This window comes from Watersipora subatra, chromosome 9, assembly GCF_963576615.1.
Source record: "Watersipora subatra chromosome 9, tzWatSuba1.1, whole genome shotgun sequence".
Lineage (NCBI taxonomy): Eukaryota > Metazoa > Bryozoa > Gymnolaemata > Cheilostomatida > Watersiporidae > Watersipora > Watersipora subatra.
Genome location: NC_088716.1, coordinates 56,616,517 through 56,641,245, shown reverse-complemented (window position 1 = coordinate 56,641,245; position 24,729 = coordinate 56,616,517). Strand labels below are relative to the sequence as shown.

At 36.9% G+C, this 24,729-nt stretch overlaps 1 protein-coding gene across 1 annotated transcript; it reads left to right on the top strand.

Moving 5' to 3' along the window:
* The first annotated feature begins 2,479 nt into the window (after positions 1-2,479).
* Positions 2,480-24,607, top strand: LOC137404188 (DNA-directed RNA polymerase, mitochondrial-like). The gene is made up of 17 exons (XM_068090350.1): positions 2,480-2,537; positions 2,643-2,747; positions 2,850-3,098; positions 4,348-4,650; positions 7,362-7,508; positions 8,311-8,451; positions 9,892-10,027; positions 11,368-11,581; positions 11,705-11,813; positions 12,481-12,604; positions 12,817-12,968; positions 13,238-13,360; positions 14,778-14,978; positions 15,732-15,923; positions 19,449-19,624; positions 23,280-23,451; positions 23,889-24,607. Exons 2-17 carry the CDS (start codon positions 2,655-2,657, stop codon positions 24,078-24,080), a joined length of 2,724 nt encoding a protein of 907 aa, XP_067946451.1. The 5' UTR covers positions 2,480-2,537; positions 2,643-2,654; the 3' UTR covers positions 24,081-24,607.
* The last annotated feature ends 122 nt before the right edge of the window (positions 24,608-24,729 follow it).

Here is a 24,729-nt window from a genome sequence, read left to right as displayed (position 1 = left end):
TTATGTATTTATGTATGTGGATGTATGAACGTGAGTATGTGCGTATGCGCGTGTGACTCATTGACTATTTGACATAAAAATTCCCAGCAATGAATTCAGACGTGTTTTCTTCCCCTGTCTGTAACCTCAGTGTTAAATTATTATCATCACATAAGTGCTCTTTTCTAACTCTTACTGCTTAATTCTCTTCTTCAGTTGTTAAAACTCTTTTTTGTGATATCTATTATCTTTACTGTTTCCACTACTTACATTATTTCCCTTATTTACTCTTCAGCAAAACTAAGTTCTCGGTCTATGAAAAGTCTGCAAGAGAGAGGCCAAAACTTTCCAAGCGTGTTGAGGAAAAAGCGCACTCTGATTATACAATGTCACAGCTTTCATCCCTTCAATCATTCAACCAACAGATGATCACCTATGTTAGGATCTGCGCTCATCAGGGCAAGGTCAGTTTTCAACGTCTTGGCCCTTTAGTTCCATGCATATTTTTATATTTTGCGCCAACAGCTACACTTGCGCTGTGCCACATCATTCAATCGTGCCAGTTATTTTTTACCTACTGTTGTCTTTCCCTTTATTATTATTTTTCATAGATCTGTTGTCATTGGTTCATAGTATCTCTTTCCTGTATTATACACGCTCGATGCGAAAACTTAATATGCCCACCATTGCAATACAGTCTCAGTGTGACTTTTATCTGGACAGTCTCGTGTTTCTTTATACTGTTTATACTATCTTTATACTGTACAGTTTCTTTATACTATCTTTTCCATTTCTACCAACGTATAAAAGAAACTGCTGATAATATAATATCTATAAGAGAAACTAATGATAATATAATATGTATAGTTTGAATATGTATGTTTCGAAAAACTGCACATGGTATCTTATTAATTACTTTGAACGTTGAAGGAAATGTTTGCTCAAATTTTGTCACATGTAACAATTGAGACGTTCCTAGGTCAAGGCCTGGTTGTCTCTCTATAAAACAAATGCTTTTTAACCGTATTTCAAAGACATCACTTATAAAGATAGTGGTTTTGTAAAATGCTGGGGATATGAGTTTGGTGGCAGGTGACGGCATTATTTGGTAAAGGTGGAGTTATTTTTTATGTTTCTAGTAACTGTCAGTGTCGGATTGCCTAGCAGCGACTTTTTTTGTCCTTCAAGAGAAACAATAAACATGATGTTTTATGTTGGTATTTAGCAATTGTTCAGATGGTAATAGAACAATACAAGTATTGTCGTATTTTAGTAAGTATCTTTTATATACTTCGTATATAAAAAATATGTATAACTTATACATATTTTTTATATACGAAGTAGAGCAAGCCTGACAGTGAACAACACTGCTGCCATGCGTTGATGTTTTAATACAAATCTATTTATACCTGTTTACTAAGGAAAGCGGCACTAAGACTGCAAAATAGCCCTGAATGATTCATTTGCGAAAGACGTCAGCTGCCTGACACATGCTTGACAAATAAATATTTAAAAAAACTGCTTTCAGTCAATTCATGCGTGTCGTAATTTAAGACTATAACTAAATAAACTGGACACTAAACACTCTTATCTTTAGACTTAATGTTGCCATTAGACACATGCTACCTGCTGTCACATGCCAACACACAAGCAGGCTGTGGACTGTAAACAATAACTGTTGTGGGACTTTTGCAGTAGGATTGGTAGTATGGATTTTTTTTGTAACCGCAATATGTTTAGAGGATATGTGAAAAATTGTCATGATGAACATCAAATTATATTGCTTGCGATTTAACAGTTTAGACTAATGCTAAATACCAATTTGAAGGAGTTAGACTAGCAAACATATCAAGCTGAAAGTTTCTTGGCGAAAATAAAAAATGAGGAATGGTCCACCCTTTAAGAAAAATTGCTACAAATGGACATCTGTAAATATTTATGAATCTTTTTGTCTGTAGAAGCGATAATTTTGCAATCTCAGGAAAAGACAGCTTTTAATAGAGTATCTACTGGTAGATTCAATATCGCTGTCGTAGCTATGGTTATTTCTTCCGTAGTCATCTTTTTGTATTTGATTTGTAACAGGTATTTGCCTGCTTGTAGCTTGACACAGCACTCTCAGTAATCAATGGTTGTCTTCTCAACACAAATGGCCGTATCAGTAACTTCTTTCTAAGAAAGATTGTTGATATTGAAGTACCCAACACTCTACTGCATGCGTATTCAAATCAGGTGAGAAGTTTGTTTACCGTCTATATTTGTGATTTCCTTTATAATAGATGCTATGAAAATTTAAAAAGTGTATATCTTTCTTTGGGGTATACTATGTAATTACTATGCATCGCTTTTATCCAATGCCTTCAGCGACGCCATATAGTTTTATGTTCATCCATCTCTCCTCTTTAAAAGCCTTTCCTTTTTAGGGGCGCTTTGATGAGGCATGGGCTTTGTACCAAGCAGTTGTTGACTCGTCTGCTGTAGTGCCCAACCTAGTCACATTTGTGTGGCTGCTACGCGCATCTCTTGGCTCAGGTGATGCGCTAGCTAACAGCACTAAGGTAAGTTAAGCACGTATTCATAGTGAACTTAGGTTCACTATGAACTGTGGTTCGTAGGTTCATTCTTTTTCATTTCCTTTCTCGTATATGTAATATTCCTCGCAGGTGTTAGACAGCATGTCTGTCCAGTCTTTACTCCCTCTACTCAAATCAGCTGCTAACCACCCTAGTCTGAGGGCTTATCCAGCAGCCATGTCTCAGCTACGGGAGGTGAGTCTCTCTCTACATTATTTGTATTTGTGCATCGGTGCTAAAACTTTGTTTGACATAGTAACTCAGTTGATACTATGCTGCCACGCTTTTGCATTTCAGGATATGATGTCACTTCACCCCAACTTCCATATGGAGTCTCGCAATGCGAAGCCAGACAAGCTTCGCTATTCCAATGTTCTTGTGAATGAATTGAATGAACCCATGGTCCTAAAGAACTCTAGTGCTGGGGTCTTACCTGTGGAGAGGGCGACAAAACTTCTAGATGATCACATGGCTAGTGAGAATGAAGGGCTGGTCGAAATAGAGTCGGTTGTTCCTGTACAGATAAATGAGGATGTTGCAAGACATGTGAGTTACTGGCTTATTCGACTGATTTGACTGCTTCACACAGAAGCGTCAACTGTATGCACCGTAAAACCTTTATTTGAACACTATGGCGATGTATTTTTCAATCCTTCTCTTATAGTGGCGTTGTATTAGAGATGGCATTTAAATAGAGGGTGGTGCTTTATTTTTAAATAGCTCGTCAGAATTTTAGAAAGATTGATTTAACCCTTTTAGGCTTTTATGGCCGAAGCAATGCGAATGTCGCCTATATTTGGCACTCTCCTTCAGACGGAGCGACATTACTGTTGTCGGCTTCAGCATTTATGCTAAACCGTTTTTCATATACTGTACGTTGACATAGCAGACGGAGTTAAACAAGCAATTATTTGAAGTAAACCATTAGACGAATAAAGCTATTAATTATTTTGATGGTGTTACTTTCAATGTTTTAAAGAAAAACTGTAAAGCTTTGAAGTTATAAAACATACTTTGGTACACCATAACAATGGCTGCTATTATGTCGTATGGTGTTCTTAAAAGTGTTCTTATTGTTCACCAAAACATTTTAACTCTTCATATCAGGTTGAGAACCAAACTATGGGCGAATCTGAAGACTCTGGATCGGATTTAGACCTTAGTATATATATATATATATTAAATCAGAAAATTAAATAGTTCACTCATCTTTTTTTCAGCTACTGACAGTTTCCTGCTAGTGCATTTTTCAGGCTGTAGACTTCAACTCAAACTTCAACAAAGAGTTGAAGTCTACAGCCTGAAGAATGCACTAGCAGGAAACTGTCAGTAGCTGAAAAAAAGATAAGTGAACTATTTAATTTTCTAATTTATACTGCTCCATCCTATGTTGAGCACTCTAATTTTAGTTCGAAGTATGATACATTTCAATATATATATATTATATATATATATATAATCCTTTGTCGGATACATGTTGCCATATATTTAGCAACATGTTTTTTTAGTATATGTGATGTTTGCTGGTGTAGTTTCCTTTAGCAGACAGCTTGATTCACTAGGATTATTTAACCAATCAGTGTCTTTCATTCTTGCCTAGCACCGCTCTATGTTTGGCTTAGCTAAAGTTTTAAGCCCATTATTGTGTATGCAAAGGCGGCACCATATAATATCAGTTGCTGAAGATTTGTGTCCTCTGTCAAAGTGTCTACACGAGGAGATCTATTTGTGCGCAAGCATTATTTTATCCTCCATATGCAAGAGTGTTGTCTATGAGATTTATTATTTGCTGCAGCGAGACCAGTACAAGGCTATGATGAGAAAATGGAAGCTCAGTCTTGAAAGGGAGTTCTCACAACTTCTTCGGTCATTTGACGCCGAAGTGCATGATGAGATCTCAAGTAGATTCCGGCTGAGTGAGTTTTTGCAGTGTTTACCCACAGACCAGATAGTATCCGTGATGTTGAGAGAGTCGGAGAGGCTCTGTGAGATGTCTGACTACTACAGCCCTAACCTCACTTACCTCGCCTTCAGCCTTGGCAAAGGAGTTCGTTGCAAGTATATCAGTCACATGAAGTCCCATACTCGCGCATCGGAGGTACATTATATTATTATATAATGTTATTATATTATATTGTTTTATTGCTACCTATTTCTTGTTACCTTCATACGTCATTCATGTTATATTCATGATTTTATATACTATGTATAAAAATACTTCATTATAAACATCTACTGTGCTAACCTGTCGCTTTCAGCATATAGACTTTTGGCATATTAAAATTGAAACACTCGGAGGTAAAGATTTGCTAAAGATGGGTTTAGATTTTCCATATGTAAGGATATTTTTAAGTGCTGTTTGTGAGGATAACTCGATCTTCAGGCTAATGCTAAGGAGAAGTCTAGAAGGTATTACGAGTTTTCAACATTTTAGTGCCAAGTGTGTAGAATAAATACAAACTGCTAACCATTTCATCCTTAATGGGACTCATCAGTGGAGCATAGAGTGACATAGAGGTGTACAAACACTCTGTAAAAAGTGATGTACAAACACTCTGTACAAAGTGGTGTATTAACACTCCGTACAAAGTGGTGTACAAACACTCTGTACAAAGTGGTGCACAAACACTTTGTACAAGGTGGTGTACAAACACTCTGTACAAAGTGGTGTACAAACACTGTACAAAGTGGTGTACAAACACTCTGTACAAATTGGTGTACAAACACTCTGTACATAGTGGTGTACAAACACTCTGTTCAAAGTGGTGTTCAAACGCTCTGTACAAAATGGTGTACAAACACTCTACCAAGTGGTGTTCAAACACCCTGTACAAAGCGGTGTACAAACACTCTGTACAAAGTGGTGTACACATGCTCTGTACAAAGTGGTGTACAAACACTCTGTACAAAGTGGTGTACAAACGCTCTGTAAAATGTGGTTTTCAAGCACCCTGTACAAAGTGGTGTACAAACACTCTGATGTCTCAAGTAGCAAACAACATAGCATTTAAAAGATTCATTCATAACCATATTAACGCACACATGCAGTAGAGCAGTTTCCTTAGCGCAATGCCAGGGAAATGTATATGGGGCAAAATATGTATTAGAGATGAAACAGGGCAAGCATGTTTGACCAAAAAACCCACAGTTACTAAAATTTATGTGATTAGTAAATGTTCTATAGCTAGATGTTTTGTGAACAACGTGCAAAGAAAGTTTTTGCGTTGCATCGTTTATCCAGGCTTTGGAAGGCAAAATGTGACAGTCCGTCGTAATTCCTATTTGCTGTTGGCTTTCAGTTATATTTTCATTAAATAATTTTGTTTTAATAGTTCAATTGCATTAGAAGGCAGTTAAATTGCTAATGATTGAATCAGTAGCATGGTGAAACAACTCCTGAAAACTAGTGGGTTAGTGAATTTTGTGACTATGCATGAGTTGATGGGATATCAAAAAATAATCAGTTAACATTAATTTTACATAATTTATCAATATTTTTAACAAAATATAATTATGAAAGGGACTATGTATACTTCATATACATATATCATATACTCCTGTAAGTAGAATACATGCAAAGCTGAAATATGTATATAGTACTTTATTGGCATTAATTTCGTTTCACAAATAGAAATTTTTCCTAATTAGGCCATACAACAATAGTAAAACAAAAAAAGGAAAAAAAAACAGTTAGCTATTAAAATTGAATAAATAGTTTGGCAAATAGTGTTTAAAATGCCTTTCTCTGCTAAGAGAACGGATATTAGGTGGAAGATTGTTAAAGCAGCTGGCAATGATATTTTCAAAATAATTGTTAGTGATTGTATGCAATTTTTTCCTATCACGTAAGTTGAAATGAGTTGAGAACCTGTAACTGTCATGTGAAAAATGAGGACACAAACCATGAAAAATCTTGAAACCTTGAATTGAAGGAAAATAAACATTTAGCATAGGCAGAGTAAGAAGACGCAAAGATTTGAAAAGATCATTCGTTGGAATAATATATGCAGGAATATGATGTAGATTTTCAGATATATAAAATATATATACATGTAGATAAAATATATGTAGACGTAATAGATACATGTAGATCTGCATTATGTTTATGTAATCATTACATATTGAGTTAATCTCGGACTCAGCAAAATATAATATGTCATGTTTCTATCATATGACACGTTTGTACTTCTCAGAAAGCATAAAAACGGAGGATCGTAATGATATGCAGCATGACGTGGTCTTCTACTCATGGATAGCTATAATCTATAAGCTATAATCCTTCTAAAGGAGCTCGATGGCCTTTTGTGGCCATCGTGATCGTGATGTACTGATCGGCTAGAAGTGTAAATAAGCTTCAAATCCATGAAGCAAGCTTGGGATAATATTGTATTTTATTTAATGTGACGCGCAAGTAGTCAGCTAGGCAATGAGCTTCATGAAGATAGTTAAAGCATATTTCTTTATGGAAAGGAAGTCATAAAATATATTTGTCCTCGCGGTTTGAAATCATAGCATCTATCTGTCTTGCAGTTATAAACCATGGAATCTATCTGTCCTGCAGTTATAAACCATAGGATATATCTGTCTTGCAGTTATAAACCATGGAATCTATCTGTCTTGCAGTTATAAACCATGGAATCTATCTGTCCTACAGTTGTAAACCGTGGAATCTATCTATCCTGCAGTTAGAAACCATAGAATCTATCTGTCCTGCAGTTAGAAACCATGGAATCTATCTGTCCTGCAATTATAAACCTTAGAATCCATCTGTCCTGCAGTTATAACCATGAAATCTATCTGTCCTTGCAGTTGGAAGCCATGCACCGGAGATACATGCAAGCCTACAACTCGGCCTCCCACAGAGATACATTTCGTGTGCTGTATGAGGACACTGATGAGTCATCACTTCTGGAGCTCACTGAGGATCAGGTCTGGCCTGATTCTGTCACACATTTGGTGCGTTGTTCTTTGACACTACATAACACTACACACTTCATTGTTCCAAGTACATGGTACAAACTGAATCTATACACTTCCATATAGCTTGCAATTATATTTCTGTCAATAATAGCTGGGTGTCAAAAAAAACTATCAGCGTCTAATCGTCAGCATTATAACATCGATTAGCACAGCTTGTGTAGATTTCAAGGTGTATCTGAAATTAACAACGGTCTAGGGAATAAAAATCGATGGAGTTTTAAAACAATTTAGATTGTCATAACAGCAACCCATCTAGCACAATCTCCAAGTTAAGTCAGTATTTATGGCATATTTTAGAAAAGCTTTAGATTTTTTGTTTCATTCAGCTCTTCATTGAATCTGTTACTCACCAGTACTTTGAATAAGACAGAAGAAGCTTGTACACTTCTCTAAGCCAAAACTATCCGAGGTCGATTTGGTTTCCTGTAGCTCTGGCTAAGGGACACTTTTATTACTCATTGAGCAGCAACTAGAGTGAATTCATTGTACTTTCTGCAGCCTGAACCAGAGTTCAGTGTGACAGTCGGTTACAGTCACCGGGATGATCGTCAGCCCACTAGATTCCTTTGCTGATTTGATGTCTATTTATTGCACTGTGTTTCTATATTTGTATTTATTGCGTATCATAGAGTTTGCATAGAAATTAACTGTACACTGTATATTCTACATACATGTTAGGTTTCATAACTGTATTTACATGTACATTACTGGCAGCAGGTCAACATTGCCACATGGTAGTATTTTATTGTGCTGTTTCATCACTCTCTGTTTACTAAAGATCGGGGAGGCCCTTTACAAGCTTATCCTTAACTCCCTTACTGTACCTGGAGAGATGCTGGAGGAAACCTCTGACCAGCCTGTTCTCGCTTTTTACACTGTTGATAGATTTAATGGTGTCAAGCGTGCCAAGCAAGTCAAGGTAAAACTTCTACATGTGCATGTTCATCCTGTCCATATGTTTTACTTCGCCCAATTCCTTCCTTTCCCCTTTGTTTGGTTGTTTAATCAGTTTTTCAAATTCGAAGATATGCATGTCCAAATTGTTCCAAATTGTATTAGAACTGAATGTAGCCATAGTAATTCAGCTTACATAAATGTGGTATCCGTATATATTATTTGCAATATTATTGGTCAGCAGATCTCAAGGTTAACGTGACTGCTGAATATGTTTCTTATTGTCATTCTAGCGAGTTAAAAAGCAGGTTACCACAAATCATTCCGACTTTGGGCTGTATGAATGTTTACATGCAATGTGAAATGCTACCCATGTTTAGCAGTATTTTGTGAAGGTGACCTTTTCAAAACCAGCAATAGCATGTCACTCAGCTATTCCATGCATTTCATGATAACCCACTCAATTCATTATATCCCTAGTGTAATTGTCTACTTTTTTAACTCTTATAGGCCATTTTTGATATTATTCACTTCCTTTCCTCAGTGCCTAATATAAACAACTGTTAGAGCCTTCATTTCTGTGTATCCAATCTCCTCGTATCCAATCTCTTCGTGTCCAATCTCCTCGTATCCAATCTCCTCGTATCCAATCTCCTCGTGTCCAATCTCCTCGTATCCAATCTCCTCGTATCCAATCTCCTCGTATCCAATCTCCTCGTATCCAATCTCCTCGTATCCAATCTCGTATCCAATCTCCTCGTATCCAATCTCCTCGTATCCAATCTCCTCGTATCCAATCTTCTCGTATCCAATCTCCTCCTATCCAACCTCCTCGTATCCAATCTCTTCGTATCCAATCTCCTCGTATCCATCCTCCTCGTATCCAATATTCTCGTATCCAATCTCCTCGTATCCAATCTCCTCGTATCCAATCTCCTCGTATCCAATATTCTCGTATCCAATCTCCTCGTATCCAATCTCCTCGTATCCAATCTCCTCGTATCCAATCTCCTCGTATCCAATCTCTTCGTGTCCAATCTCCTCGTATCCAATCTCCTCGTATCCAATCTCTTCGTGTCCAATCTCCTCGTATCCAATCTCCTCGTATCCAACCTCGTATCCAATCTCCTCGTATCCAATCTCCTCGTGTCCAATCTCCTCGTATCCAATCTCCTCGTATCCAATCTCCTCGTATCCAATCTCCTCGTATCCAATCTCCTCGTATCCAACCTCCTCGTATCTAATCTCCTCGTATCCAATCTCCTCCTATCCAACCTCCTCGTATCCAATCTATTCGTATCCAACCTCCTCGTATCCAATCTCCTCGTATCCAATTTCCTCGTATGCAACCTCCTCGTATCCAATCTCCTCGTATCCAATCTCCTCGTATCCAATCTCCTCGTATCCAACCTCCTCGTGTCCAATCTCCTCGTATCCAATCTCCTCGTATCCAATCTCCTTGTAGCCTCACCCAAGCATTGTCAGGGCAGTAAATGAAGCTAAACTGAGGAGACATATTATTGAAGTGGATTGTGTGCCCATGGTCATTCCTCCTGTACCATGGAGGGTCCAACATCGAGGTCCCTTCCTCCTCTCTAACAGTAGGTTGTTCATCTTGTGTTCTTGCTAAACACAGTGCATGGTTCTTCTTGCAGCACTGTGTAGGTAAGCATGACAATTCTTGCACTGAATTAATTGCTTTATTTCAATCACCAGTGTTTAATGCATAGTCAAAGGCAGAGCCAGAGCAAATATGTGCAAGTACATGTAGTTTTGTTTCATCCTGTAATTCAGCTGTTAAGGCTCAAACACACTAGGCGATATGTAGCAAGATGCTGCGCGGCGTGGTACCAATCTGCGCTAGAATTCATCCAGCGAGTTGATGCTGGCGATAATGCTAGACTTTCTCTATTAGAACCTTATTGCGCGTGAGGTGCATTTTGATAGGTTGTTTTTCCCAGAATGCAATACTCTGGCTTTTAATTTTTGTGTGTCAATATTCACCTACGGACATCAACAACATTTTGCTATTTTGTTGCGATTAAAATGTCATCAAAAAGCGCACTGAATTGTTCATAGATTCAATAAGAGCACACCCAATCCTGACACAACACACAAAAACTACAAACAACACAATTGGAAACCAACATTTGGAAGTCAATCATTGCGCATATTGACTATCATGAGAATAGTAAATATTTATTATATTAAAAATAAAGAATACCATAAAGTAAATTATATATAAACATCGTAAAATATTACTGTTAAAATACAATCATCGTTTTTCTTATGACTTTGTAGTGTATAATTCGTGAAAGTGCGATAGGTCCAATAACAAAAGCAGGTGTTTATGTCGTTGTCAAGAAGGGGCCATACTTGCTTAAATTTATTAACAACTCTGAAAAATCTGATGATACGGAATTTTATTGGCAGTTTGTGCGTGTGCCCGCGTTATCGTTTGCTGGTGGATCGCTCAAGCGTGATTAGGTACACGCCAGCGATATCTCCGCACTCATGACGCACATGATAAAATCGCCTAGGTTGTTTGCATTTTTAGTCATTTCTATTCCAATCATGCTCTTCACATGTACACATGTGTACAAGATGACCTAATATCACTAAAAACATAATGTTATTATGATTCCATAATCTAGCTCCTAAAAATACTATCGAACAAGGTCTTAGTAGAACAACAACTACATGAAGTGGTGCCAGTGTCAGACAATAACTCCATAATGTTGTGGTAATGTAGGAAAATAACTTCGTAGTGTGGTGCAAACTTGAAGCTCTAAGTTCATGGAATGGTGGCAATGTGGGAAAGTAACTACATAAAAAGTGTTGGCATTACAGAGGATAATATCACTAAAAACATAATGACAATAAAAACCTACAAAAACGGTATTTGTAGGTCCCTTTGTCCAATCTTTTAATGCTTCTGTAGATCCTCTGGTACGAAGCATTAGAGGCAACTATTTTGGTGAGTCGAGTGATCAAGAATTGTTGCCAGTCTTTGATGCGTTGAATGTCCTTGGAGCTGTGCCATGGAAAATTAATAACGCAGTCTACCCGCACCTCCTTAACGTTTTCAACTCTGGAGGTGATGCTAAGCTCAAAGTTCCTATCAGTGAAGAGAAAGTTGCGCTCTCTGATAAAAGGTTGGTATGAATAAATGGTTACTTCCGACTGATCACATTATACTCTGATGTTATTTCGTCTCACTTATCTAGTATGAGGGAATTTATTATGAGTCCTTAACACCCACTGTTTTTAATTCTTAGTAAAGAGAACCTCAGTGATGAGGAGGTCGATGCCTTGCTGAAGAAAAGTCAAGCCGAGGCATTTTCTGAAAGGGTATCTTTTGAGTTGGCTTTATCTGTAGCGAACCATGTAAGTGCAAGTGTTTCATTTTCTCCCCTTTTTCCACCTTATTCCTTCTACCTTATTCTTTCCACCTTATTCTTTCCACCTTATTCTTTCCACCTTATTCTTTCTACCTTATTCTTTCCTATATCCTTATCATTCCATTCTATTTTTTCGGCTATCCTCCTTGTTTTCCTCACTACTTTTCTCCTCCGTCCGCCTTCCTCTCTACTTTTTTCTTCTGTCGACCTTCTCTCTCCCTTCTTCGCTGTACCCTCCTCCGTCTACTTTTCTTCCTCCCCCCACTTTTTTTTCTCTACCTCTCCCTCCACCCTGTAACTTCCTTTCTTTTGTTTACCTCCCTCCCTCTTCTTATGTCTGTCTCCTCTCTCCATGCCTATTTCTTATTATCCAGTTGCTTTTGCCTCACTTTGTGTTTCTAACTTAATTGATTTTACTGTCTGTCTTTATTAACCAAGCAGAGATCAATCATTCGGTAAACATTACAATAATAGTTTATTGACAATAATAATAGTTTCAATTGATCTCTTTTGTTGACATTGGCAGTAAAATAAGAGTCTTTTATTACACATACCACCTTCATAAAGACTACTGCTTGTGTAAAAGCCTTTGTCGCTTGCAAATTATTTCCAACTTTCCTAAAACTTCTAGCGCTTTTGTTTTGTTTGCGTAGTTTAAAAATGGAACATTCTGGATGCCACATGATGTCGACTTCAGGGGCCGCGCGTACCCAATATCGCGGTATCTTAGTCAGGTCAGCAGTGACCCACTCAGAGCCATCTTAACATTTGCCAAAGGTGAGCCTATTACTATTCACTAGCTGTAGTAGTCACTGCTAATAGTTCACGGTGCTAGTTATTGCGCTCATCAACTTATGCTATACTAATACTATTAGCAACTAATTCATCAACTAATATTACTACTGGTCACTCAGTTCTGTGTCGCTAGCGGGAAAGTTTTTGGCATAGTGTAAAGTACACATCATTAATGCTAGTTACTGCTGCCATAGGCCAGCCGCTGGGAGAGCGAGGGCTGGACTGGTTGAAGATTCACCTTGTCAATCTATCTGGCTTCAAAAAGAAGGAGTCGACCACGACTCGCTTGGCTTTTGCTGATGAAGTGCTGCCCTTGGCATTACAAAGTGCTGCCAGGCCTCTAGAGGTAGGAATGTTGGAAATAAAAAGCTTTTTTTCATTCTTAATCTGGCTCATTTAGCTTTTGTATATGCGCCTTGATACCAGTTTATACATTTTTTATCTTTTCCTCGCTCTTTAGTAATCTGCATTATAAATTAGAAGACTGGATCTCCTGTCAATCTTACTAGGGTATCTCCTGTCAGTATTACTAGGATATCTCCTGTCCGTCTTACTAGGGTATCTTTTTGTTAATCTGACTGAGGAGTGAATATTAGAATTAATATTTATGCATAGGGAAAGCAGTGGTGGCAGGACCTGGACAGCCCTTGGCAAGGATTGGCTGCCTGCATGGAGCTCAAGGCTGCCTTTGACAGCGGTGATCCAGTCAATTACCTAAGCACTCTTCCTGTTCACCAGGTATGTTTTGCATTTCATGGCTATTTTTCGCTAAACAACTATTGCTCTAAAATAGCGCCTCTCCTCCATCCTATTCTCTGTTATGAGACCACTTTTTACGTAGTTGCTTTCCCACATTGCCACCACTCCATGAACTTGGTGTTTCAAGTTTGCACCAAACTATGGAGTTATCTTCTTACATTACCACAACATTATGGAGTTATTGTCTCACAATGGCAACCACTTCATGTACTTATTGTTCTACTAAGACCCTGTTCAATAGTATTTTTAAGAGCTCTAATATGGAATCATAGTAAATCTATATTCTTGTATGTATATTTCTCAATCGGGGTCGTCTGTCTGTCCTTCGGTATGTCCAGCTATAGCTATTAAAATATTCAAATTATAATTTCACATTCTGATTGATTTGAACTCACGGAGATTGCAACCGCAAGTCTTAAATCCGTGCACTCTAAACTGTACAGGGTGTATTGATCAAAGACGCTATCATATACCGTATAGCGTATGCACCCTCTAAATGACATATAATTTGAAACTATGAATTCTATAAACTCTATGAAACACGACGCTTTTTTCGTGTTTTCTTGAACTTCTATTTTCGGTTTTTCGTAAAGTTCATTTGCTAAAATTTGTGGTCAAGGCCAATTCTTTTTACGCAGAAAATTGTATTATCTCCATAGGAAGAGCCTCGACATTTTCTCTCCGTTTGGTCAAACAAAAACACTACGATATCTCATTTTTACATTTGTACCAGTATCGAGAGGATTGATAGCTTCTGCTGGAACAGTAACCCTTTTTATACACACGCACACTTCTGTGCAGGAATTGTTATTATTAGTTCAACATATTCAAGATTTTTATTTAGTTTTCTCAGTTCGTATTAATTGTATCATTACCGAATCATCTTTTATTGTAATTGTAGCAAAACAGGCTTAATTTAGCTATTACTTGCTAATTATTTCACATTTACATCTAAACCCTTTTATAGCTGTTATATTTTTTTAGTTTATTTGACCCGCACAAAACATTTTCTTCATGATATGAAGTTTGGAAGTTACAGTTGATTGACCAGTTTTGAAAACCTTTACAGTTGTCTTATTTTCTCTCAATTTACTTCAACTACACAAAACACTTCTCTCATGATACATAGTTTGAAAGTTAGAATGGCAAATGTTTTTATATGTTAAATACAAATCAATTTTTTGTCTAAAGACTCTTTATTATACAGGCAATGCTGAGTAATACAGCTAGTAGGAGCATAAATGAAAATCCCTCATGTTTGTGTAAGCATTTGAAGTCGAAATTGAAATATAAGTTACTCCCAATGCAACTTAGTCGATTTAAACCAAGAAAAAATAATTCTCCGATTAGCACTCATCTAGACTATTAGCCCTTCTGACACAGTGCTTCATTGTAGGATGGCTCATGTAATGGCCTTCAACACTATGCAGCTTTGGGTGGTGACACGGTTGGTGCCTCAGCAGTTAACCTTCTGCCTGCCGATCGTCCCCATGACACTTATCAGGATGTAGCTAACAGGGCTGAGCTCTGTCGGGCTAGGGATGCAGCAAACGGAAATCCGATAGCGCAGATGCTTGAAGGCCACATCACTCGCAAGGTAAGATCTTTGTGTTCTCATTTGAACATTGTTTTACATTAGCTATACCGGCAGCCTTCTGTCTCGCCTCTTTATTGATGTTATATCTGGTTTCAGTTGTTGGCTGTCAGTACAAGTACTCCTCTCTCCGAGTTATAAAAGCCTGTTAGAAATTGTGAAAATTGTTAAAAACAAGATATGCTGCAGTTGAAGCATTATAAGGAAGGCTTATGTTATATAAAAGTGCCGATTGAAAAGAGAAATCCTGAGAAAGTAGTCATGAAGAATAGGGTAAAATATGTAAAATCTACCACAATTTACTCTACGGTAGCCTAACATTTGTTCAAACACTCGTGCACACGTAAAAACTAAATGAAAAAAGTTAAAATTTAATTTAATTTTTTGAATGTTTACATTTATTATTAAAAAACTCAATAGAAAGTAGAGAAAGAGAAAAGGTGAGGAAGTACCAGCGTGAATAGCCTAGATTTATGCAACGAACACTCGAAAGGGAAGTTCGTTTAACAATGGAATCACGTTACGTTGGGCTTACGGAACGTACCCCCCCCCCTCCCCCGTCGTTAAGCAAGTACAACTTGTATGACTTATTATTGGTAGTGTATGCCGCATGCATATATGTGATAACCTCTAGCATATGTCCATGAGCAGCTGTAGTGACAGTTAGTAAATGCCTCATGTGGGTCTGAGTAGCATGTGTGCCCATGAGCAGCTGTAATGACAGTTAGTAAATGCCTCATGTTGGTCTGAGCACAGGTAGTGAAGCAGACCGTGATGACCAAAGTCTACGGCGTCACCCAATACGGCTCCAAGCTGCAGATATACAAGCACTTGTCTGAACAATCACCAGGCCTTGGATCTGCCAACCTACAGAAAGCTTCCGCGTATCTCTCTAGCAAGCTATTTGAAAGCATGGCCTCTATGTTCATCAGCAGCACAGAGATACAGGCATGTTTCCTTTTCCTTCTCTTATCATCCTAGCTTCGTAAGAAGTGTCCTGTTTAGATGACACTATTTTCCTTGAGAGCCTCTATAATTGTTGTCTGTCTTAGACACTGTCTTAGATGTCACTTATGACTTAGATGTCTTATCTGTCTTAGACATTCACTTTCACAGCTGAAAGCGTAATAAGGTCAACAGGTCAAAGGTCAACAGAGTACGCTGGTTCTTCGCTTCTCAGGAATGTGTTTGAAGACAATAAAGATACTCTGACCAGAAAAATAATTAATTTTGTGTTGTCACTGAGTATTGTTGTTTCTTAACCCTTTCAACTGCCATCCATATACAAATTTACCTTTCGCCTACAGCCATTTTACTCAGAATTGTCGACTTTGCAGCGTAATACGCATAACACTTGTTTCAATTTCAAACACTACTTAAAAAATTTTTGGTGTCGACATTTCATGTTGTCAGCGTGTTAATGAACAAAACTGCAAAAAAATTCAATGTATCTATATATTGTGCATTGCTAAAGCAATGTGAAGCTACAGTTGCTACGAAGCAATTATGGTCCTCTACAATGTTTCTTACTCTTGCAACACTATTATTTATACAACTGTCAGAGTCAATGCTGTCACTTTTATTGTCTAAGCATTCAGTAATGTCTCAATCTGAATCGGCTATAATGTCATCAACAAAAGCTATTCTTTTTTAAAACTGGAGGGGCTTGCGGAAATCAAATTCCAAGTAAAAAAATTTGAGCGCCAGAAAAAATGTAAGTTTTCAACTTTTTCAAATTTTTTGATCAAAGATTATAATTTGCTTCACGAATATAGGCTAATGAGAATTATTCGAACATTACTGCCATAAACGTACCAAAAGTTTGTTGGTTATGTTTTCACGAATCAATAAAATTCAGTTACTATACAGCCACTGTAAATTTCGCAAAAATGCGTCCACGACAGTCAATCATAGATTTCGCACAAACTTGCGTTAGGCAGTAAAAGGATTAATATTGTGTAATGCAGCATGACGCACTAGAGTTAAACACAGCCTATAAAATACTATTTGTGTGGGTTTATTTTTCAAAATCAAGTCACAACTTCTAATACATATGCTATGTTTATCATACCTTCACAAACTGTACACTTTCCGTACTTTTTGGACTATAAACCGCACTCCTATATAAGCCACATATGCTTTATTTTCCAAAAAAATGATAAAACAATACATATTACGCACCTTTGTATAGGCCGCAGAATTTTCCTGTTTAAAACGGAACAGTGCCTAACGGCAGAGTTTCGTATTAATCGACGCTTTTTAACCTAGTGACTAATGGAACAGTACCGTTAGACATTGTTTCGTATTTTCTTTCACCGCTAGAGGCGCACTAGTCAGAGATTCTGGTTAATGCGCCCTAGCAGTGAAAGAAAAAACCACAGAATAGCCGCACCCTTATATAAGCCGCATGGCTCAAATCATCAGAAGTCCGAAAAGTACGGCACAACTTAAGTGTACATGGTCATTAAGGGTACCTCGTTGTGCCAGTCCTTTTTCAGATAACTGTTAATATGGGATTTATAGGCCATTAGCAACAATGTTTTTATATGAACAATTGATGGTTTTGAACACTATTGCATGTAATTATATTAAAGAGTTTTATATTTTTTCATGTCACACTTAATGTCGTATCACCAACTCTGAAGGTCATGGATCTACTCATTAACCAAGGTTCATCAATGTTCTTTTAGGACAGGAGGTTAACACATGCATTAAAGATGGATGGTTGCGACAATCTGTATTTACAATAAGAGGTCTGAAGGCGCAAACACACTATTCGATTTTATCGGATGCGTCATGAGGAGCGCAGAGATATCGCTGGCGTCTGCCTAAACACACTTGGGCGATTCACCAGCGAGCGATAACGCGTGCACGCTTGCAAACGGCCAATAAAATTCCATATTATGAGTTTCTTCGGAGTTGTTTATAAATTTAAGTAAATATGGTGCCTTGTAGACAACGACATAAACAGCTTCTGCTTTTGCTAGGCCTATCTCACTTTCACGAATTGCACACTACAAGAAGACATAAGAAAAAAATGATTCTTACAATTTTGACGAAAAAATTTAAGTTTTTATATATAATTTACTTCATAGTAGTTTTTCATTTTTAATATTATGGTTACCATTCTCAAGATGGTCAACCTGCACAATGATTGACTCCCAGATGTTGTTTTCAACTGGGGATCTTTGTAATTGTGTGTTGTGTCGTGCAGGAGTATATGTGCTCTTAATAAATCTATGAATGATTCAGTGTTCATTTTCATGATGTTTCAATCGTAAAAAAATATCAAAATGTTGTAACTGTATGTTGTTAAACATTGACACAAAAAAATGAATTTTGGGTAAAACAACCAATCGAAATGCATCTTGCGTGCAAAAAAGTTCTGATTGAGAAAGTCTGGCGTTATCGCTAATCATCAACTCGCTGGGTGAGTTTCAGCGCAGATTGGCCCCACACAGCGCGATATTGCACTACATATCGCTTTTAAAAACAAAAAATAGGTTGCATTAGTAGCTCTGTTCTTCGCCTGGCTAGTCTCCAGCGACAGCCAATAGCAGTTGTCCTGCTTCTCTCTTTGGTTATAGCTGAACAATCAGCATACTTTTGTACTGTAGAAGGCCAGTGAGCTTTTATATAAATTATATCTGCATCAGCAAAAGCACCATTATTGTTCAAAAATGACCAGAGAAGAGTTCATCTTTGCCAGTCTAATTAATATACTGTAAATACAACGTAAATAATCCGTTCCGACAGCATTCAAGTTATAGGGTTTTTATGTTATACGGAACGTAAAATAAATGTAAACGGCCTAATTTCAAGATCTTTCCTAACTCACCCAATTGGCCTTTTACAATAAAAAAACTATACTTAACTTTTTTATTTCATGGCTGCAATAAAATGAGAACTAAACCTAGAAATTGTTTTAAATTTTCAAACTTGTATTTTTTAGCATTATCTAAATTTTTTGTTTTTCATCTCACTTTTTTATTGATCGAAATTTTTCGTCTTTTCTGATGAACCAGCCCCGTCATGAGTATTTTTTAAAATACCTCTTTAATGATACTCGCCCTTGACGGCTTTTTAAAACTTTTCTAAAATGCCTCATGATATTGTCTTCATAATATTCTTCATTTTCTCTCCCAGCTGTGGCAAGAGAGAGAATTATACTTGTAAGTCTAACAATGGGGCTTTTGTTATTTAAGTCGAATTTGACAACTTGCGCTGTCTTCCATCGCTTTACCGTTATATGAAATTTCTTACGCAATACGATAACTTTACAAATATTTACGTTCAACGGAATTTTCATAAAAGGAGGTTTATGCCATACGAGATACGACTGTACGTTATAGCTAACCAACACAGAATATCTTTTAGCATAGCTAATCAACACAACAGCTGTTGTTTTGTTATTGTCTTATTAAAATAGTCAGTTAAAAGATGACTAGCATTTTAAATTATTAAATATTGTAGAACTGGCTCACCCTCTGCGCTCAAGAGATCACAACTACCGTTGGCAAGCCGGTCTCCTGGAAAACTCCACTCGGACTTTCTGTCACACAAAATTACTGGACAGGCAGCCTCAAGGCTGACAAGGATGGCCAATCAGAGTCAGGATTCACTGACCTTCACCACGACGCGTCAGTAGAGTAAGTATATGCGCTTTTATATTATATATATTACTGTTATTACAGATATCATTTATTGATTATCTATGTTATATATGGGATTTATGTTATATATGTTCATAAATAAAATTTTGACATTTAGAGTTATTTGATGCCACTACACATGCACATTTGCTCCCATTATAAAATTATTTGAATTAAATGATGCAGTACTTGGCAAGCCTTGATAATAATCTGAATTGGTCTACTCATATATCTAACATACTAAAAGACCTTCGTCCAGCGGTTGGACTTTTCTATAGGTTATCAAAGTACTTCCCACGAGAAATAATGATTACATTATATAACTCCTTGGTGAATTCTAAACTTATTTACTGCCTCGAATCTTGGGGCAATTCGCCTGACATATTTTTAAATAAAATTAAAGTCTTTCAGAAAAAGCTAGTGCGAATTATATGTCATAAACCCTTTGACTATCCATCAAAAGAATTGTTTACTCAAACTAATATTTTACCTATAGATAAGTTATATACGTTAAAGCTGCTGCTAAGGGGTCATACTGTATTTTATTCATCTGGGAATGGGGGACCAACACACTCTTATAGTACTCGTCACTCTCTTCTAAATCTTCATATTCCCTTGTTTACATCTAGTGCTGGGCAAAAAACTATTCAATATCAAACAACCTTTTATTGGAATAATCTACCTGACAGGTTGAAAAAAATTGTAAACAATTTTGACTTTAAAAAACAAGTAAAATGCTATCTCCTGTCTCTCTGACTAGGGTGGGCTGAGGCCTGCCTTTGTTCTGCTGCTGTTGACTGTTTTTGGGGCTTGCGCAACATTAGCTGGGCTACAGCGCACCTATGGCTCCATCATCATTATCTCGTGCTCAGGTTGAGTGAATTTTGCTATACTCTTTTCATTTTCTCACTAATTTGTAATTAACCTGATATATTTACTAATATGCAGTTTATTTTTCTGTATTGTTTCTGTTGATGAAAATAAATACACACACACACACTTTCTTGGCTTTCAGATAATATAAAATTTACTGCTTTCAAAATAGTAGTTCTGGAGCTATGAAGTGCAACATGCGTAAATGATGGGACATCACAAATGTTTTATCATTTACGCAAGTTGCACTTCATAGCTCCGGAACTACTATTTTGAAAGCAGTAAACTATATATTATCTGAAAGCCAAGAAAATATGATAAATGTTTTGTGCGTTTGTCGGGAAATATCACAAAATAATGAAACTATAATTGTATTATCCTAACATCCCATAAACAACAATGAATTTCAACAATGCTCTGCTTGCTCTTGCTGATCGACCATGAAATAAAGTTGAAGAAATTGGGGTTCTTCACTTGATAGTTATGATCAAGTGAAGAACCCCAATTTATAGAAGTAAAGAGCCAATTAAATGGTAAACTTGGTTTTGAACCTTGAAGGTTTACTTGCAACAAAATTCACATTACAGTTATTTGGTATCAAAAGATTCCCCATGTTTTACTCTGCTGTGTTGTAGGTGCAAAATATATGGGAATGTGATTCCAAACTCTTAAAAGCTAAAAAACAAACCGTTAATCGCTATCATCATGAAAACGCCATATATTGGAATCCCTTTCCAAAACGGCTCAAATGGGACATAGCTGAACAAGATGGCTTCTGTGTCAATTTTAATGCAACATCATTTGTCGAAATATTTTCACAATTATACTTCTCGCATTCAATAAAACCATGTCTATTGTCCTTACGCGTCTATTTCATCATCATCGTAATGTTATCACTTTGAGCACTAATATCTCAAAACCCATCGTAAAAATTCGTTTAATTTTTTAACCTTAGCTCGAAGGAGTGCATATCATCCTCTGATAAACATGAGGAACCTGTTGGTCACCTGTAATAGTTGACAAATGCTGCAAAAATTATTCGCGCTGTTTGGCAGGACGTATGGGTCACATGATCAGATTACGACTAGAGGATTAGACCAAAACAAAACTGTAAAGTAGCGAGCATCTATATTTGAGACGGGTTTTTTGGTAAAACCTGAAGTGTTTGTCATAAACTATAAAACTAGTGCTACGAGAAGTTTTATATTGAGCCTTTTATTGGCTTCTCAATTCACATGATAACATCACGTGTCAAAACAATAACCAAATTGCTTGAGTACGTCAAAGAAATAAATTGATTCCAACCTACGGCGTTTTCATGGTGGCGGCGATTAACTAATCGTTTTTGATGCTTGTAATCACACTTCCACATATTTTGCACCTACAACACAGCAGAGAAAGAGATGGTGAATCTTTTGATACCAAATAACTGTAATGTGAATTTAGTTGCAAGTCAATCCTTAAATGTTTGCATAAACTCAGGTTGATCAACTGTTTTGTCTCCAAATGAATGGAGTTAGCTGAAATCAGCTGTTGTATTTTCGAATGTGAGGAAAAAATGCTCAAAATCAAAATTACTACTTTGGAGGCGGTGCTTCAATATTGGTGGAATATTTTCTGTCACAGTGCGCCTTTGGATTTCATGGTTTTTGCAACAAATTCCAGGTGGTTCATTTTTCACACAAAGTGCATTACATTCAGTGTATTTGACAAGGATTCTCATGATAAAAAAAAATCCTATGATTCGTTTTGTAATGTGCTTTTTGGTCAAAGTTAAGCAAAATTTAATGCCCATGAACAGTCTCCCGCTGGTATGCAATTAGCCTCGTTAGAATGATCTAGTTTGCCAGTAACTAGGTATGTACCTTGATGCTATTAATGGCTAACTCTCTCTGATTGATGGTATACATGAGTTTGCTCAGGGGTTTCAGCTTCCCTAGTTCCTGTCATACACTTCCTGCTTCCTGGTTTGTTCTGAATCATGATGCTTGACACTTGTTACCGATTGTCTTGTTGCTGCTTTGCTCTTGGCTCTATCTTTCTCTTGTCATGCCTCAGTTTCCTCTAAAGTTTTGGCTGTTTTTACTTTTATTTTTGTGTAGAATTGTGGGTATAATATGTAGGGCATAATGTTAACAGTATATTATTAATCCTTTTCATACCAAAACCAAACAAAAGTGACAGTGAAATTGCTGGCGATAGAACTGGTGCTAACAATGAATATCAAAAACCAGTCGAGTTGAAACCAAAAGGTTTGCATTTTGATAAAAAGTTTGAATTGCTGGCCAGATAATTATATTTACTTACTTAAGGCTTATTATAATTTCAGATGTCATGAACATTATAGTGAATGAGATTAATAGATGTGGCCTACTGAAACATGGCGACGCCTGGGAACTCCAAAATGTGCTACTAATTGGCTCGGTACACTGGGCACTTCGGCGCCATATGAGCTCGGTAGCGATAGGGTTAAAAGAATAGCTAGTATTGACCATATAAAAGAATAGCTAGTATTGACCATATAAAAGAATAGCTAGTATTGACCATATAAAAGAATAGCTAGTATTGACCATATAAAAGAATAGCTAGTACTGACCATATAAAAGAATAGCTAGTATTGACCATATAAAAGAAGTCCTGTATAAAAGTTGAAGAGAATCAAAACAAAAAATAAATAAGTTGACTTTTACGGGGCTTACACCCACAATCTTCGCTATTACCGTTCTACCTAATCTCCAAGAGACACTTGTCACCTTCCCACTTTGTTATACCATTATAGGAGACCTGATGTTAATAAAAACAGAAATGGTTTTCCTCCAAACTTCATTCACTCCCTGGATGCCAGTCACATGATGTTGACGGCGTTGCGTTGCCATCGACACGGCATCACATTTGCATCAATTCATGACTGTTTTTGGACCCATGCTAACAGCATTGACACTATGAACAAGGTAGGATGCTGTAGTGTTAGCAGTAGACTAAAGGGGGAACTGTCACTTGGCAAATATGCTCATAGGTAGTTTCTAGTCAGCTGGGGCTGATAGTTACCTTACGCTTTAAAGTTGTTTAATACTTTTACACAAAAGTTTATCAGAATAATGCACAAGTGTTACCTCATATTGCTTCCTCATATTGCTTCACTAGTATAAGCAACATATTACTGTTCAATTTGACCAGGGTTTTTCTATTTTTTAACTGTTCGAGTTGTAGAAAAGAAAATTATATCAGTTTACAGTTTTCTGGAGTTCATCAAAGACAACTAATATTAACTAAAATATGACAAACAACCTATAAACTCATTGTTATTGTCATCACTGCTTTGTTGACAAGAGACTAGGAATGATGACTGACTGGATGAAGGACTCATGTGTATTTGTACATGTTTTAGATCTGTCGCGAGTCATTTTATGATATACACAGTCAGCCAATTCTCTCAAACCTCTCTGACTACTTTGTAAAGAACTACATCAACCCAGACGACCCCGAACACGAGTTTCTTGGTAGACTCGTAAGGAGTGTCATTCCAAAGGGCAATCTTGACCTCAGTCTGGTCAAGAAGTCTGAATATTTTTTCAGTTAGTTTTTATGGTTATTTGGACTTGCGGTGCAAGCTAATTTGCACATGGTCACTAGTGCCTTCTTATTTAGTAGGAAAGTTGATTTCCTATTTCTTGGTGGAAGCTGGAACTTCAATCCTTTCCTCGATATTTATGTTATAAAATGGTGCTATTTTCTGAGTTGCCCAATATATTGCAATTAATCATACTTTTCTGGGAAGTCCATCATTGATGCTGTACGTATTCAGTTCTGTGTTTGTGTTATACTTGCGTATACAGCAGCTCTTGACTTGATATCCTCAGAGCATACATATGGATTCATGTGCTTTTGTAGCATTCTTGTAAAAAACCTTCAGTTACTTTTGCAGTTTGTAGTCAAAAGAGCAGCAATTCAATTTTTATTTTTTTATCTTGAAGTTATTATTGGCTAACCTTGCTTTGGCAATAGGTATTGCAGTGCTTTTACATATCTTTGTATCATTTTATCAGAAACCAATTCTCACTAAAAACTGATAGTCTGTGAGGCTTATAAATTTGTAAAATGACTAAAATTCAATACATTTTGCCTTCATGTGTTTTTCTCGAGCTGTTTGCTCATAGAGGTTTGCATTTTTTAAAAAATTCAACATTTGTAGACACTCGTACGCTTATAGAGGTTTGTATGTTTAATGG

Coding starts and splice junctions, on each gene's coding strand:
- LOC137404188 (XM_068090350.1), top strand. CDS start 2,655: ATGTCTGTCCAGTCTTTACTCCCTCTACTCAAATCAGCTGCTAACCAC. Junction 2,748..2,849: donor CCATGTCTCAGCTACGGGAG/GTGAGTCTCTCT, acceptor TTTGCATTTCAG/GATATGATGTCACTTCACCC. Junction 3,099..4,347: donor ATGAGGATGTTGCAAGACAT/GTGAGTTACTGG, acceptor TATTTGCTGCAG/CGAGACCAGTACAAGGCTAT.